Raw genomic sequence first — 17445 nt, forward strand, 5'->3', positions numbered from 1 at the left:
ATAAGAGAAAATAAAAGAAATTGTAATTTTTACTCAGAAGTCAAAATTTCCAGTTCAAATGTTGAATATTTAACAGAGCAGAACTTCTTCAACTTAACCTACTAGTTGAAGTTAGATGATGTTTGCACACCAACTCAAAATTCAAAGTGTCTGATTTCTTATAAATCCTAACAGGAAAAATAAAAACTGCTTAACTGCCTTTCTGGCAGATTGTTTCTCATTGAATGTTTCATACAAAGTATTGGACAACCTTTCCTGAGGATGTTTCAAAACACAAAATGCAGAAAGACTGTTAGCTCCTATTGCTAACAGCAGTTAGCCTGGTTGCTGCACTTTATTGAGCAGATCCCATTAGTTTATGACCTGCAAGGTTTCAAGAGGTTTGTGATTAAGCAAAAAAATCATTACTATTGTATTTATTAACCCTATATCACAGATTGTTTATTTTACCTCATAAATAATTAATACCAACACACTAAGCCGGCTGCAAATAAGGAGTTTTCTTAGATGAATATTTACAGTACAGCAGCATAACAACTAAGGGTGACCCGGCGGGGGGCGGGGGGACCCCCAAAAGATTAAAAGTAATGTTCTAATTTTTCTTTTGAATAAATCCTGTGTTTAAAAGCATTTGGTCAAAATATGGTTTATTTATGACATGTTAATTTTACAGGCCATTTTCTAGCTTTTTATATAATAGTTTTTTTGTTACATGAGTCTGACCGAGTCTACACCCCACCTGAATTTATAGCAATAATTTGTTTTTATTTTAACACAATCTAAGGTATGCAGCCGCTTCTACACAAAGTTAGACATTTTCATTGAGAGTAAACAGCCTTGTCTCCGAACACTTGCACCAGATTAGAGAAAGGCACCAATAAATATTACATATAAAAGCATATTTCCTCATCTGGCTTATGATTGCTCTAGTGATGTTCATCCTTATTTAGGACTATTTGGTTGTAGTTTTGTAACCTTAAAAGTGTCAACAACAAAAAATTGTAAAATATCACAGAAGCTGCTGTACCATACCCTTGTGTGCAAACTGATCGAGGACTGGCTTCCAAAGTGATACATTTACAATGTAAATGTTCCACAGCACCTACTTTTTTATCATATTTTTGTGTTCTGGAAGAAGTCCCTCTATTTCACAGCTCATATATACGACTATGCTGGCAGTAAACTGGAAGCTTTGAGAGCCTGGACCAACTGCACCTGCAAGAGCCCATCAAATGCATCCTGCTTGTAGTGCTCCGTCATGCAACAAATATGCAGCCGTGAACGAAACAAATTCTTATGGTTTTCTTAAATCAGCCAGGTTTCCCACAGTGTCGACTCGTGTGGGAACGAGTGCGAGACGCCGAGCGCCACAACCTAATGCATTGTTATGTCAGATTTGTAAGAAATCATTACTACGTCTTCATATGCTGCCGATGATTTAGGCAAGAAAAAACATCACAATTAAGTGAATATAAAAAGAAAACAAGTAAATGATTTTATTATGCATTTATATAAATAAACAGTAAAATAAACAAATATACAGTTAAGGTGTCGTTAATGCAGAGAATACCATATCACAGGCATGATTTATTAGTTTAACGAAGCTTCAGAAGGCAGAACACCTCTCGCCCTTTTCGGTCGGGCTCTTTTTGGTCACAGTTAGCTTCGACTTGAGCGAATGATCTGCTATCAGCTGATTGATTTCATTTTGTCTGTATGAAGACAACCTTTGAGTTATCCAAGCTGCTTTGGCCTCGTCCTCGGGGCAATTCATGCACCGTTTGCAGGCCCTCGCGATGAGGTAAACCACCTCGGCCAGGTTGAGCAGCACGCACACCCCGGACACGGTCAGCATGAACACTGTGAATATCGTCTTTTCTGTTGGTCTGGAGACGAAGCAGTCCACCGTGTTGGGGCAAGGGTACGAGTCACATTTCACCAGACGCACCATTTTAAAGTCAGGATAGATCAAGTAGAAGACGTAGAGGAACGCCACCTCAAAGATGAGTCTGAAGACGATGCTGATCATGTATGTCCACCAAAGAGCTCCTGTGATCTCAAACTTCTGGTTCTTGATGTGCTCCAGCTCCTTGGGGCTGCCGCGGCCCGACCTTTTCAGGGCCTTCTTGTTGACATGTCGCCTGTGGGCCACATGCATGGCCACCAGCAGCGCCGGGGTGGACACCAGGATGAGCTGGAGAGCCCACAGCCGGATGTGCGAGATTGGGAAGAACTGGTCGTAGCAGACGCTGTTGCAGCCGGGCTGCTGGGTGTTGCAGGTGAAGCCGGACTTTTCATCGCCCCAAACGCTCTCGGCGGCAACCACCAGCACCAGGATGCGGAAGATGAAGATGACGGAGAGCCAAATGCGTCCGATGCCGGTGGAATGCCTGTTTACACCGCTGATCACGGCATAAAAGGTTCCCCAGTTCATCTTCGACTCCAGGTCTGCAGAAAGGTCAAGGTAGAGTACATCTCTAGTTATTTAATTACACTGCAATTAAAAGGAATGCATTCAATTTTTTAAAAGCCCCTCAAGAAAAATAAAACAACATAAGACTTTCCATCACACTGCCAGTAGTTGGTCTCCTAACCACCCTCCATCACCGACTATCTTGATTAAATCAAAGCAAACTGTTGAAAGAATCTAGTATTCAGAGCCTTACCAGGCTCATCCGGCTGTGCAAGCGGCGTAAGCAGCACCGGGGCCAAAGATCACCATCCTGAGGCTAGACAGGAACATCAAGCTGGACTCGTCGGACACAGGCTGACAAGAAATGCCAAAGTAGCCCTGCCGGCTCTATAAAAGCAGGGGCGATGGCCTAACACAAAGCACCATCACAAGACGCAAGAAATCGAAGCCAATTGCAAAACTTTTGCCGAGTCACGTGGCTTGCTGATCCCATATTAATACTGTACTCCAAAACTGGCCAACCACCCATTCACAGACAGACCGACCGACAGAAGGACAGCTGTAATTCCTTCAAGGAGCCAGAAAACCATTGTCCTAAGGCAAAAATACCACAAAAAATACAATAATTTCCTTTCAAACAATACAAAGAATATGCCACACAAATACTTATCCTGAATTATCTGTTAGGATAATTTCTAGTTGGATGTTAGGAGCACATCAGCTACATCGAATCACATCTCCATTCTCAATTGATGTTAGTCTATACAAAATTAAAACCAGAGTGTGTATTTTACCTTCAGCTGTGGTGGTACACAAAAATGTGTACAAAACGAGAAGAAAATGAATAAAATATTTTGTTTTACAGCAAGCCAAAAGGCTGGAATGAAAACACCGTGCGTTAGGAAAATGCAAATCATCCCTCCGCCACTAGCCGCTGCCCTGCACCGTAGCAGTCATATGCTCTTATATAAACTATTTACATACAATGGTGGCCTTTATCAGGCTGCAACAAGACTCTTTAGAATTCAGATCAAACGCCTCGATTTCCGCCCACCCCGGGGCAAAAGAAGGAATCTGTGTGGACACAAAAGGCCTCAGCTTCGCCACATTATTTATTGTGCTTGGCGGTTCAGTGACGTGAAGGAAGCTTTTGACCTGGGCCACCGCTGCGGAGAGTCAGGTTGGCAGTTTACAAAAAGCATGACTGTTCAGATAATCTATGGATAAATAACGTGATGATCCTCTCAACTGTTCCAGCACATTCCTTTTAATGCGTTACACAGTTCAGTGCCGTTCCTGAATTGTTTTCAAAACATCCTGGCAGAAACCCTGGCCAGACTCTTAGCCCACTTTTGTTAAATTATAACAAATTATCAGTAATTTACAACAGCACAGTTTGTGCAGTCTATGAAAGAGTCTCTGCTGCACACGAATTGAAAGCGAAACGAGATGAATCACTCGTTGCTCGGGCTCTTAAACCCACCCAGAAACTTTTATGGCTCCACGAAGCGATTCCTTACAGTTGGTCAAGAAAAAAAACAAAAAAAAAAGATTCAGAGGAACAAACTGAACTCCAGCGGAAAACAATGCCTGTTTGTCAACTCGCATACATCCAAATAATCTACAGCAGGACACTGTGCCATTTCTGCGTCACTTCTGACAGGGCAAGTGGGAGGGTTTGCGTGGAGAAGCCGATTCTTTGAATGAACTCGGAAAAACTCATTTGCATTCAAATGACGGGAGACGAGCACAAACTGTGCCAATGATGGTAACTTTATTTCAAAAGCAGGAACACACATGGAAATCGACATGCAATTGGACATAAAGCCAATGTGGCTTTTTGATCTTAAGCAGGGAACTTTGAAATGAATTTAAGAAATAAAATAAATCTGATGTACAGACACGTCAAGTAGAATTTTATAATACAGAGAATCCAGGTGCACCATCAGTTCAGACACGATCCAGGGGGACTTTTTTAGTTTTGCTTAATTATGCACCTTATGTCCCTCCTTCAGCCTAAATATCACGTATGCTTTTTTTTTTTTTAACACTAAATCTCAGTCTGTGAGAATATGAGTTACAAACATTAAAAACTTTCAGCAAAAAGAATAGAACAAGATGCTGAGGGAAGAAATCAGGTCCGTTATGTAGGTCAGCGTTTCTCTGTGGAGGCACCAATACAATACAGTACTGCTGGACTGGCTTTTAATGGCACATGGACACAATCCTAAAGCAAAAACTATTAGCACATTTAAGTACAAACCTATCAATTGTAATGTAGTGAACCAATTTATGCCATTTTCTAAAGAATTCTGAAGTTGGAACTTCATAAAGGTCCAGTTCCAAGTCTGAAACCCAGCTGGATTTGCTGGTCGATTTGTTTATTGAGGAGGCTAATTGACAGTAGCAAGTAGATTTTCACACTTCAACAATGTGTTCACTAAAATTCGTTGTAAACAAAAAAAATTGTAAATAAAAATAAAATACTCAATTTAAAGGCAAACTTGCAAAGAATGTAGTTCTGCACCAAGTCCAGTCAAAAAAAAAAAGTGAAGTTTCTACTCAGGATTTAATTATTTAAAATAAAAATATATATTAATTCAATCACTGCAGTTTGTATAAAAATTACACACATAGTGAACACTCGCTTTCGGAAGGCGATGCACAGATCAAACACTGAACCCCGAGTGAGTTCTCCAAGTTAAAAGGCTTTTGAAACCCATTTTGAATCCACCGTATATATTCACACACTGCAAATCAATCAATACTTCAGAGCTACAGATTGCGTACATTAAAAGCTTCTTTTACGACATGGCAAACTTTCTCACACCAGCTTACAATCTCCTTCAGTGTCGGCTCACACGGTTTACTTTTTATTTTGAGAGTAGCATGAGATGAGATATTTTTCCCATTCAGATTCTTGTTCCTTCATTTTACGTTGAATAGCACCTGCGCACAAAAATCAAAAAAGGTGACAAAAATAAGAATCGTAAGCAATGCGAGCAACACAACTGGGAGGAGATTCACTTGCTCTACTTACTCTTTTTCAGAAGACAATTGTTCTTCACTTTGCTGTGCCTCGCATGTCCATTTTGGGCTAATCTCAAAGACAGAGATGCACCCCTCCTAAAAAACACAGACTTGCTGGTGTTTTCACGTATTTACAGTTACTTGCTTAAGTATCACTTTACAACAAGAAAATGAAACGTATTTAGTAGATTTTTTTTTATGTGACTGATCAACAGAGCAATGCGTAATTGTAAAGTAGAAGGAAAATTACAAAGTCTTTTTATATTGTAAAAGTCTGATAAGTGTTATGCATTTGTATTTAAGCCAGCGTGAATCCTTTGTAAAAATCACTTTCATGCTGTTAGTTCCAAGTCATTTAAGTGATGTCTCTACCTGCTTTGGGGAAAGAAAGAAAAAAAAAAAAAAAAAAGATAAAAAAAAGGCAAATTCTGTCCATTTTTATCAAGTTTACATAAACTCAACCTGACTGGACAGAGCAACTGTGATGTACTGACAGATTCTTAACTGGACTTGGTTCTGGGCATTAATTAGGCTTTTCTAAAATGTCGGTTCTGTGATTGAAACCACGCCACTATAAAGTGCATTTGTATGGCTTTTCTGAGATCTTCCTACGGTAATAATCAATGGTGTATGATAACACCATGGAGCAGTGTACTATGTTTGGGAATTCCTGCTTTAGTACATTGACTGTTTGCTTTTTTTTTGCTTGTGCACGAGTCAGCACATCTTATAGTGCAACACCTATACATTTATAATTTATATAAATATACCTGTTCAGTACATATTAACAATTACTTTTATTTGTTTCATTATTTTCTGATTTCCATTATTTCAGTTTTTTTACTTAAGTGAATAGATAATTTATTCACACCAACCCACTGTTTTAACTTATTTACTCATTTCTGATGTTATTTTCACTTAACTCTACGCTAACCACTACATAGAAAAACAAAATATTGGTATCATTTGCAAGTAATATAAATTTCAGTCTCTTTGAGACTGTTTTGGATGTTATTTGTTTTCACCCATTTGTGCTAATTAACCGTTTTTTTTTTTTTTTTGTTTTTTTGTTTGGTAACTTAGTGCCATGTTCAGTCCGACCACTGATGCAATACCATGTAAGTTGGGAATGATCAATCGTATAAATACTTAGTCTATAAGTATACATACTGTTTTTTTTTATTGTAGCGTTTCAAGATTTCTTTAACCAATACCAATAATGCTGGAAATGTGGATATTTTTTATGATATAGCTTTGATTTTCGAGAAAAAATTTTGTTTCTCAATTAATCATCTAATCCATCTGTAAAGATTCTCTTCTTGGAGAACTAAGATAAAGAAACAGGTCAGTAATTTGTAAACGTCCACTACCTGCTTTATTAAGGGGTATTACCATTTTCATGTTAAGGCTTTATTTAGCCAATTATACACCTTTGTGCTTTATGCACTTCTTTGTGTTGGTATAAGACATAAAAAATGCCCCAGAAAACACAAGTTTGTGTTTATAACGTGACCAAAGGAAAAATGTGAAGGACCATGAATACTTTTGAAGGCTCTGTACACAGCCACTATAAGTTCCAGATGATTTGGACTTACCTTGTAATCTAATCCACCACTTCTATCTGGCTCCCCAATTTAAAAACACCATTTTATCCCCCTAATGACAAACTTATGGCATTTAATAATCATAATCAATTTAATTTGTACCGCACTTTTCATTAGCAAAAATCTCAAAGTGCTACACAGTAGAACTAAAATCATAGATAAAATCAGCATCATAAAAATCATGTGGAGGTAGAATAGGCTTGCTTAAATAAAAAATAATTAGGGCATTTCCCTAATTAATGAGTGGTTTATCATTAAGTACCTCATAGCTCCAAGTTTGCCCTTTTCCAGGAACAGCTCAACTGTAACCGTGGGCCCCTGTGGATACAGTCTGGCATACAGCGTCCTGTCATGTATCATTGCTTTTAACCAACCCACTGCCTCCTCAGTCCAATCTGTGCCATTAATGGGCATCACCTGAAGGGGAGGAAGCAGAATAACTACCGTGAGCTGAGTGAATTTCCTTCATTATGAAGCAATAGATAAAACTGTGACTAAGTAAAGGAAATAATTAGCCTCTCTTAGTCACAGAGCTGTTGGTTAACTTTTTCCATGAATACAAGTTGCAGACATTAGTTCCAGAAAGTGATGTAGCTGGGTGAACCCCAAGAGAAAGCTGCTGGGTTTGGAGTATTGGACCACTCACATCTGCCATAGAGACCTGCAGAGCCTGAAGTGGAAGCACCGCCATTTCTGGGGAGAGCTGCTTAATATTGCAGAGTGACACACAGGAGCTGTCACCGTAGTCCAGCCTGTTCACCTCCACGTTTATGGATGATTTCTTCCCAGTCCCATCTATATCATCCAAGACAGAACAGGTTAGTCTGAAATTCCCAAGAGGCAACAGTCTGTCTGAGTGACAGTGCTACCATCTAGAGGCAAGTCTTTGTAAAACCATTTCACATTCAACTAGACTCACTGCTGCTCACTCCAGAAATCCCAGCCACCTGAGCCCTGAACCACTGCTCACTTTGCGGAGACCAGTAGACGACCTGAGCTCCGATGTCTGGGATGCAGTTCTGCTCGGCGTATAAATGACCGACTTTAAGGCTGCAAATCAAAAACAAGACACAATTACATGAGGAAGATCCAAGGTATCAAAAACGATAAGGTGAAAGTGTATTTAACATGTAAACATGACGTGGGGGTCGTGACTTATTGACTGAACAAATGACTTACTCTGTAAAAAGAGCCTCCAGTTTCCTATGGGAGTCTGCATGCTGGATGTAGAAGTGGCTGGGGCTGACAACATGAGACACCACCACTTCGGTCTCTTCAAACTTCCGGATCTCAAATTCGGGAATGTTTACAATATTAGCTGCCAGGCGACCTGGATGATCCGAGTCGTTTTTTTCGAGTCGGGGTTGCGTGTGCTGCGGGGTTTGGGGCTTTAATTCTATACTGATACTAGAGTTCTCCACCTGAGCAAGTGCTTGTTGCCATTTCTCAGTATCCAAAACAGTGCTATGAACAGATTCCTCCAGCAAAACCTCTGTTAAGATGTCTCCGATGTCCCACAATTCAGTTTCTGTGGCGATGACGCAACTGTAGATCAAAGATCCGCAGGAGTGGACTCTTTTCACTTGGAAAACCGGAGCCTGGTTAACGTTTGCGTGCAACGTTTTAGGACCCCGCTCGTCTACAGAGTCGTCTGTCACAACATGTCTGAATTGATAGCCTTTTGTTTTGACGGTAGGCGACGACCGCAGGAGAGACCCTGAATTGTTTGCCTTGTATTTGCCTTTAGTCTGCTCCAAACAAGTGACCTTGAGTGAACCCTTGGTTTTAGCTTTCTCTTTGAGAAAGTGCAGCAGTTGGGAGGACGTTTGCTTTTGGTGCAGCACCTGGACGTCATCGCCGTGGCCCCAGATTACTTGAGACTTCAGGTTGCACTGTGACTTCTCTGAGAATGCATCTTGGATAGGAGGTAGTAGGATTTCTGACTTCCCCTCACTCACCACGTTGCTCTGAAGAATGGCAGCTGGGATGTGCATGGAGACATCTTTGTTTTTATCTTCAAACGTGGCCTTTTCCTTTTCCGGCTTTAAACGGGAGGAGCTTGGAGTCAGAGGAGCATTGACCAAGTCTGATGACTTGCCACCATCTTGCTGCCTTAAAGGGCGCAGGGAATTGTGGGAAACTTTAAGCTGCTGATGGGACAGAATGGCTTTGAGTGGCTGAAAGTAGTTGAAGCTCACCCTATCAAATGATTGGTAGTCTGTGAACATAGGGGAAACAAGAAAAGATTTTATTCTTCAAAGCCTGAAAGGATTCCCTTCACTTCAACCTTCAAAAGAACTGAATGATTTGATTTGATTTACTTGACTTACCAGCTTTGTGATTCTTTAACAAAGCCGACAGCTTCACAATTTCATTGCACTTTCTGTCCAGAGCCTTTATGACATCTTTGAACCAAAGGTTTGGGATAGACGAGTTGAGGACACCATGTGCATCTTCATAGGCCTGGTGGATAGGACACAGGGGTTTATCAGAGGGGGGGGGGGGGAGAAAGGCAATAGGTTTGTCTTATGAGCTGAAAAGAAGAAACATAAAAGATTTTAAAAAGTTCTGGGAATTAACTAATATTGTTAGGAAGAAAATACTGAGCACCAGTCATAAATTGTATCAAAACAAACAGACCTAAAGCAACAAAAAAAAAAGTGGAAAGCAAAGTGCCCCCATTGAACTCAGCTGCTCATAAATCTCTCCATCTTGGATCAAACTATGAAGCAAGAGTGGATTAATTTGTTTCCTGGGATCTTTTTTTTTTAGTTTAAAGGGTTCCATCACACTGTAGGAAGACCATAACTTGTCTGGGTTTGTGTATATTTTGCAGCAGAAATGGGAGATACCAGTGACATTGGCTGGCCTTTGAAGGCACAAAATAAAAATATTGCCAGATGTTAATTTTATGTTCTTAGTAACTGATCGTAAAAACATGTAGTCTAAAAAAGTTAACATTTGCCAAATTAGTTAGCTGTTCTACTTGCATTATCTGAGAAAGATCATATTTAAATACACTTTCTATTTAGATGGTTCCCCACATCTCTATAGGAGTTGGAGGCATTTTTGTACTTCTGTTTTTTCCCCCTTTCATACCAGGGTGAGGTGATACAGCAATAATTTCAATCCCAACGTTTACAGTGCAATTTGTCATGATTTTAATCACAACAATAAAAAACCCACACTGATGATTTTTCTAATTTTCCCACCTAAGAAGAATGAAAAGGTCTGCATTTTTCATCTGAAATACACCTCAACTATGAGTCATTTTTTTTTATCCTTAAGAATTTTGCTAATGAGTACCATTATCTATGTTGTATTCATTTGATTACTCTGTCCCCATTCTGACTTCAATAGTTTTTTTTAAAGCATTAACATAGCCGACAACATTAAGTAAAATTGTTTAGCTAACACCAAGGTGATTTGTGAGCGTCAGCTTTTTTTCATCCCTGTAGTTCATACCTGGTTAGTGAAGTCCCGAAGCTCTTCCTCCAGCTTATTTCGAGCCTTTTCCAGCAAGTACAGTTTGTAGGTTAACTGCGCTTTCTGGATGATTCTGGACGGTTGCGGTTCCTGGTAGACAGCAATCTGCTGAGTAGCCATGCTGACCCTGCCGCTTTTCTTCGTTATTTTCCTGCGTGTGCGCACTGCGGTTCGACGAGCTGCAAGTTTCGGCAGAACGTTCTTTCCTTGAGCAATTTGCCAAATTAGAACAAAAATATTGTTCCGAGTGTAAAAATACAACTTCCTCGTGGTGCGAACTGTTACCACGCCACTGTAGTCCCTCTGAATGTCTGCTGGTTGCCCACGCTGGTTTCTTGCTCATTTCCCTCAAGTAATCCTCCTCTCAGTTCTCAGCAGCAGCCGTTGGTTTCTGGCCGGATAACTCGGTGTTTGCCATGATGAAAAGCAGCTGCTGGTTTTCACTCTTCGTCTTGAGGAGTTTTAGTTCGACTTGAACCATGAGCAACAAGGTTCGGAGTGCTGTTGGTTTTTCTGACGAGTTTTGATGGACCGGGCTTGTGTCGAGTAATCCAGAAAGATTTTTACGAAGGCTTGTGGCTCCGGAAGGATTTGGTGACGAGCCTCGTAAGGTGGCTGTACCACGTGACTGGCTCAGAAAGCGGTTGGTTTGAATTGTTTTGACCTTGCAATTTAAAACATGACATGGCGGCGGCATGTTTCACATGCCGTCATTTAAAACATGACATATGTTTAATATAGAAACAGGGGAACCCATTGAAGTCTGCGATTATCATCATTTGTTCAAATGACCTGTTAACTCAGATAATTAGATACAGTTTTATTTATAAAATCTATTTTAAAATTAACCTGTCCAGGGTGAACCCCTCCTCTCGCCCGGTACGCTAGTTGGAGACAGGCACCAGCAACCCTCCCGACCCCACTGAGGGACAAGGGTGTAAGAAAATAGATGGATGGATGGATGGATGGATTTTAAAATTAAAGTACAGTTTTCTTTTCTGAATGTTACTGGGCCTTGAGCAACCATATGGTCCAGAGGAACGCTGTTGTTTTATATTCTGGTTATTTGTAATTCATCCTGGAAAAGACAATAGGAGAGGTGAACTGGATCTGCCTCTGTGTTAGGACTTTTCTTCTTCTATCCCTCCTTAAAAATGTTATCTGCCGAGATTGGCTAAAGCGGTGACCTCCCGAGCCACTCTCACCCCACCAGGATGCAGTGTTCCTGTCAGTTGCTCTGCAGTTGCCATACCAAGATGTAATGCAGCCTGTCAGGTTGCTCTCTGCGGTGCCCTGGATAAAGGTGGTGATAAATGGAGGACTTATCCCTTGCCTCAGCCCTCCGAGGGAGCCCTTCCTCTCTCTAGTGAGTGTTCAGCCTTATGAAGCATATCATCCCAGCCCCTCCACGCCTATATCTGAAGCTTTCTCCGCACGAGGCTTTCAACCCAGCCCGAGACACCTTCTTACTGAATCTCTGTCATGTGTGAAACGACTCCAGCGAAATGGGGAGTTGGAAGTTGATCCACCACTAACACAAAAAACATATGGCTTCACAAGGCCATATTTTTCGCGCTGATAAGATGGAGCCAATGCGTGAAAAGGGCTTAGGTCAGTGTTGCATTTATGTCTGGCATTTTGTGTATAGACTTTCTCCACTCACCTGCTTGGATTCTCTCAGAAGCGTACAAATACAAAAAATAAAAAAATTAATAAAATGTGAAGGATTTCATTAATAAAGTGTTTACTGGATAAATAAGTTGCAGATTTGTGTTGACATTTTTTCAGCAATAAGCAGTTTAGTTGGGATTCTAGGTTTCACTTGCTTGCTCTCATGTGCTACTAAAAAAGCTGCAGCATTTCTAAATGCCATGCTACTACAACCACCAAGAAGAATGAATGTAATTTACCACTTGCATTCCTTTGGTTTCACACCTAACATCCACTCCGTATTGTGTTCTCGGAGTCCTCTTTGCTCAAACTTGTCAAGCTGCTACTTGATCTAGAAAACTTGTGGGGTGGGGCTGTTATGTGGCTCAAGACCTGAGTGATAAGCACTCTGGCTATTCTGATGCTCCTGCTGGAGTCAGTGACTCAGCACTAGAGGTGGATAAAATTCAAAGGACACAAAAAAAGAAAGCGTTATATTGCTGATTTACACCATTTGGAAGGACAGTGTTAGCAGGGGGAGAGGTGAAGACAAAATGTTCTGCAACACTGCTAAACTCCATTGTTTATGCTTCTGTAGTATATAATTAAAGTTGAATAATGGGCTCTTAGTTGAGTAAATATGATACGGTTCAAGTGACAATGACAAATTCCGGTAACACCCAAGTGATTCACATAAGTCGACACACCCCTGTTAAAATGGCAGGTTTTGAATGATGGAAAAAAAAAATAAGACCACAATAAATAATTTATCTTAAATTATTGATTAAAGCTCTGTTAATCTGACACAAATCCTGCACTATTAAAGTGAAAAGAAAAAGCCTTTTCTTTGGAGAAAGACCCAAAGAAAATAAGTTGCTTAAGATTACTGACATAATTACTTTGTTTAAGCACCTTTTGGTTTACTTCTAGTATGAAATTTTCTTTCAAAGGGCTCTGCCAGGCCAGCATGCCAGATCTTGACTTAGCAAAATTTGCCTTCTCTGGAAACTAATAACGTTTTCCAGTTCCAGCGAGGTCTGTCCAGATTACCACAAAGATTTATTTATGGTCAGTTTAGTACTGGACTCTACTTCGTTCTAAAGCTTAATTTTTTTCACAGAAGGAACCATTCTTCTGTTCACTTGGATGTATATTTAAAATCAATGTGATGATGGACAATAAAGTTCCTCTTCATGTTGTTGAGCTTAATCTGATGGATATTTGACAATGTTCATCTTTCTTGACATAAAAAAATAAATAAATAATGTTTCACATAATCCAAGAACATGAAACTGTGCCCATCAGGTTTCAGAACAGGTTTTCTTTTGAGGAGGTTCTTCTTTCCTGGTTGATGCCTTTAAACTATGATTCTTCTGATTCTTTGCAACCTCTTTCAAAGCTTTAAAGACTCAGCCAAGAAAAAGTCAGGGAATGCCACTAGCACAGCTGAATTTTATTTATGCTAATTCAATTCTTTAAAAATAATATGTGTGAACACAAGATGAATGAATGCTATAAATCCATTAAATGGTGCTTCAGCGTGTGCAAAGTTATGCAAGCAGGTCTTTACATTTTCCAAGTTAGCAGAATTCCTTTATTCTTGTTTTGGCTTAACTGTACAGGACATGTCATATAATAGGTGGAAACAACTTTTTAAAGTAATTTATTATGTTGCATTTCTTTTAGTGCACAAAAGCTTTGCGTTTTAACACAACTGTTCTTTTTTTTTTTACGCTACCGTATTTTATGGTTTACAGGAAGAACATCTGCTGGACTAAAAAAAACAAAAACAACTAAATAGAAGCTGAAATTCACAGAAAGGGAAACTGATCCACATCCAACTTCGTATGATTTATCTGTAGGTATTAAACCAGAAGATTCAGACTCTTAAATAAAGACTGCCAACATATTGTGGTAATTATTAAGTACAGCATATTTATTAAGTGCAGCAAGACTGATGCAGAATGACATCTTCCAGGGTTAAATCTACGTCAGTTACAAAACTCAGATTGATGTTTGATGTTTGAAGGGAACCGTATATCATTTTCGCAAGGGTTCATGCTGAAAGTGTTACTGTAATTTTCCTTTTGATGATTCTTGCTTGGATTTCTCCATTCTTTATTCTGGGAATCTTGTGAAAGGCTTCATATCCAAAGTATTTCAGCTCAAGCTGCAGTTTGATATGCTAACAAATGTTTCACAAAGTTCGGGCAGCGGATCTGTCCCTCTGTAGTCAACACATATTGGGAGCCTTGGTGTCGATTCAAAGCACAACTTTTGCACTGAGTTGGTGATGTGAAGTGACATGTTTTGTAAAGATGTGCAGAAAGCTTCACATGTGCCAATTTATACAGGAAATTTTGCTTCCTTTAGTTCAAAAGAAGACAATTGTTTTCGCAGACACTTTTCGGAGTCAAGCAAAGTGAAACTCCCAGGAGTTATCAGGAAAGCTGATCTGTTGTCCAGTTTGCCTTTGAGTGTTGATTGCCGACTTTAAACGTAAAGTTCTGGCCAGAGGTTAAACATGCACTCATCAAAGACATTACTGTCATTTTAAACTTTGATTAAAACTAAAAATCATACCTACTTATAAGCAACAACAAACAATTTCAGGGATTTTTTTTTTTATAAACAACATTTGAGTGTTTTGCCCATGGCCAATCAGGATAAAAGCAACAATCAAAAAGTATTTAAAAATTGATCAGTTATTGGTTAAAGCTATACAGACTATACTTTCTGTACAAACATAGACTTTTTTTTGTTGTTGACACTATGGATTCAAGAACATCAAGGACAAATTATCTCAAACCACCCAGGTCTTGTTTTTTGAACATGATTGCAATTTTATGTTCCATCATCATTCCACGTGGTAAAAAGAGCAGCATTTAAACATTTAGCTGGAGCTTTACACAGTGCAGACTTTGTAAATATCACACCACAGAAGATCCTTGAGTGCAACAAAGCTTCCTGCTAAAAAAAATGAGCACTATTGATAATACAGTCACAAATAACAATGTTACGACCATTCTTCCAAAATGAACTCCCTGCCCATCTCTTTCAAAGGAACAGTAAAACAAAGGACTTTTTAGGTATTCTGACATCGTCAAGTTCCTCGCTTGTGTAAAGCAATCGGCCTGGCTAATGTCAGGCAGCTTAACCCTCATGTCAATCAAGACTGTCAACCATCTGCTGTCACAGCAGTTGAAATGGCTGCCGCTAATATACACTGTAGTCAGATTTGTGGACACAACCTCAACCAAAGAATAGTTTAGGGTCATAAAGTCATTGTTTCTCACATTGATCACTTTAAGAGGAGAGCAACCTAAGCTGCTAGGTGTTGCATTAAGTTTGTTGTTTGATATGTTGATCTCAGTCAGTGCAGGCATGCAGGGTAAAGACAGACCTGAGCTATTTATGTTTAGCCCACTGATTATCAGGGACTGCAAAGTCGTTTGCACACCTTCCAGCGCCATCTCATGTATTAGCATGTGGAGGTTTTTGGCAAGATTTAAGGAAACGAGTGAGGTCCCCTGAAAGGCGTTTGGCGGAAGTATTTTTATGTTATTTTCTCCAAGATTGAGGTGTTTAAGAGTCTTCAGCTGCCCAAACGCAGTGCAGAAATGATCAAAATCTATACGATTTTTTGACAAAGACCCACTCAACATGCCGCAAGGCTGCAATGAATTGTCTTGTAGATTCAGTGTTTCGATTTGTGCGAGCGCCTTGAGGAAGAGCAGGGGCAGACGGGTCAGGATGTTGCCATGTAAGTCGAGGTGCTTTAAGGAATGGAAAATTATCTGACGAACTTGCCTCGGATCACTATAATTTCTAACATCCCAGTTTATGTTTTGCAAACAGTTGTGGCTAAAATTGAGCGTTTCTAAAGAGTTAAGCAAGCTCAACGTCTCAAGAGGAAAAGAGGCAAAGCGGTTAAAGCTCAGGTCAATGTAAACCAACGGCATCAGCCTCCAGTTTGCATGAAAATAATTCTTTTGAATTGTCGTCTCATTTACAACGTCCTGATAAAGAGAGTTTACTTCAGTTACCATCGCAGCCTCCGAATCCAGAGCACCAAGCAAATTGTTCTGTAAATGTAGATACTTTAGTCGGTTCATTTTTGGTAGAACTGGGAAGTATAACAGCTTGTTGTGACTGAGGTCAAGAACTTCAATATTGTACAACACAGCATCCTCTGGAGTAACAAAGAACTCCACTGAATTTCTGCTGAGATTCAGATATTTCACCTGGTGCAACGTAAAATCACAGATAAATGCAAGATTGTTTCTCGCCAAGTTGAGAGATTCTAATCGGCTTAGTGGTTCAAACGTCTGCGGTGCTATTTCTGATATCAGATTATCCTCAATAATAAGACTCCTTATACTTCTGCTCTCTCCAAACAGGCTGGGTGACAGTTTTATTAAAACATTACCAGTCATCTTAAGTTGATCAAGGGAAGACTTGTTTCTCAGCAATAGCTCAGCAGCGCCATTGCTCAAGCCATTCATTGATATATCCAAGCTCTTGAGTCCGCCGAGGGATCTGAGGGCTTTGCTGTTGCTGCCAAGGCTGACGCTCAGTCGATTCCTGGACAAATTCAAATGTTCAAGCCGAGCCAGGTTTCCAAAAGCCGCCTCGGAGATAAGGTCCATCTGGTTGCCGCTCAGGTCAAGCTCCTCCAAGCACGGCAGAGCAAAGGCATGTAACTGTGTGATGAAGTTATTTGACAGGTCAAGCCTTCGGAGCCTTCCATCCAGATCCAAGGGGACAGAGGAAAGGTTCTGATTGTTCCAGGACTGACTCTTGAAATGAAATGAACGTTAATCATGGTTAAAATAAACTAGACGTCCCAAGAAAACTCAGGCCTAAATGGACTTTTTTTTAAGAATTTGCTGTTGAACCTACCTTTGAAGCATGATGAGTCCCTCCAGGTCCGTAAAAGCCATGGGTAATTGACCAAAGAAGTATGAGAATAGAGAACGTATGTCTAACCATTGTGTCTGCTCTGCTGTATTGTACCGCTGCTGTGTTCAGAGCTCACACACACCACCTCTTATATCCCATGCTTCACAAAAAAAGCAACAGAGTAAACAGCTGTGGACAATAGATACAGACAGCGTGGTTTCTATTTTTAGACAGAGGCTACCGATTATCTGTCTCTTTTTATGAAGCAAACAGATCTCCTTTAATTTAAAATATATATATGGATTTCCAACACATAGGCTCATACTTTTGGTTTTAGTTTCTTGCAAGTTAGGGAAAACA

The 17445-nt window shown here is 40.0% G+C and overlaps 1 protein-coding gene and 1 pseudogene across 2 annotated transcripts; both read right to left on the reverse strand.

Annotated features, from left to right (window-relative positions):
- Positions 1-1461: 1461 nt before the first annotated feature.
- Positions 1462-11160, reverse strand: LOC103471099 (uncharacterized; annotated as a pseudogene). The gene is made up of 10 exons (XR_014089574.1): positions 10513-11160; positions 9369-9510; positions 8227-9265; positions 7967-8097; positions 7694-7842; positions 7310-7464; positions 5454-5539; positions 5225-5362; positions 3475-3579; positions 1462-2454 (listed from the first exon to the last, which is right to left on the reverse strand). The product of XR_014089574.1 is annotated as an uncharacterized LOC103471099 (transcript).
- Positions 11161-11275: 115 nt separating this feature from the next.
- LOC103471098 (transforming growth factor beta activator LRRC33-like) lies at positions 11276-17405 on the reverse strand. The gene is made up of 2 exons (XM_008419903.3): positions 17086-17405; positions 11276-16982 (listed from the first exon to the last, which is right to left on the reverse strand). The coding sequence occupies exons 1-2, from the start codon at positions 17173-17175 to the stop codon at positions 15114-15116; spliced, it is 1959 nt and encodes a 652-aa protein (XP_008418125.1). The 5' UTR covers positions 17176-17405; the 3' UTR covers positions 11276-15113.
- Positions 17406-17445: the final 40 nt, after the last annotated feature.

Source organism: Poecilia reticulata, chromosome 10, assembly GCF_904066995.2.
Source record: "Poecilia reticulata chromosome 10, P_reticulata-male-v2, whole genome shotgun sequence".
In the NCBI taxonomy this organism is placed as follows: Eukaryota; Metazoa; Chordata; class Actinopteri; order Cyprinodontiformes; family Poeciliidae; genus Poecilia; species Poecilia reticulata.

What these genes read in the sequence shown, in the direction of transcription:
- LOC103471098 (XM_008419903.3), bottom strand. Translation starts at nt 17,175, where the DNA reads ATGGTTAGACATACGTTCTCTATTCTCATACTTCTTTGGTCAATTACC. An exon ending in GGACTCATCATGCTTCAAAG is followed by an intron (nt 16,983 to 17,085) that starts GTAGGTTCAACA and finishes TTTCATTTCAAG; the next exon opens with AGTCAGTCCTGGAACAATCA.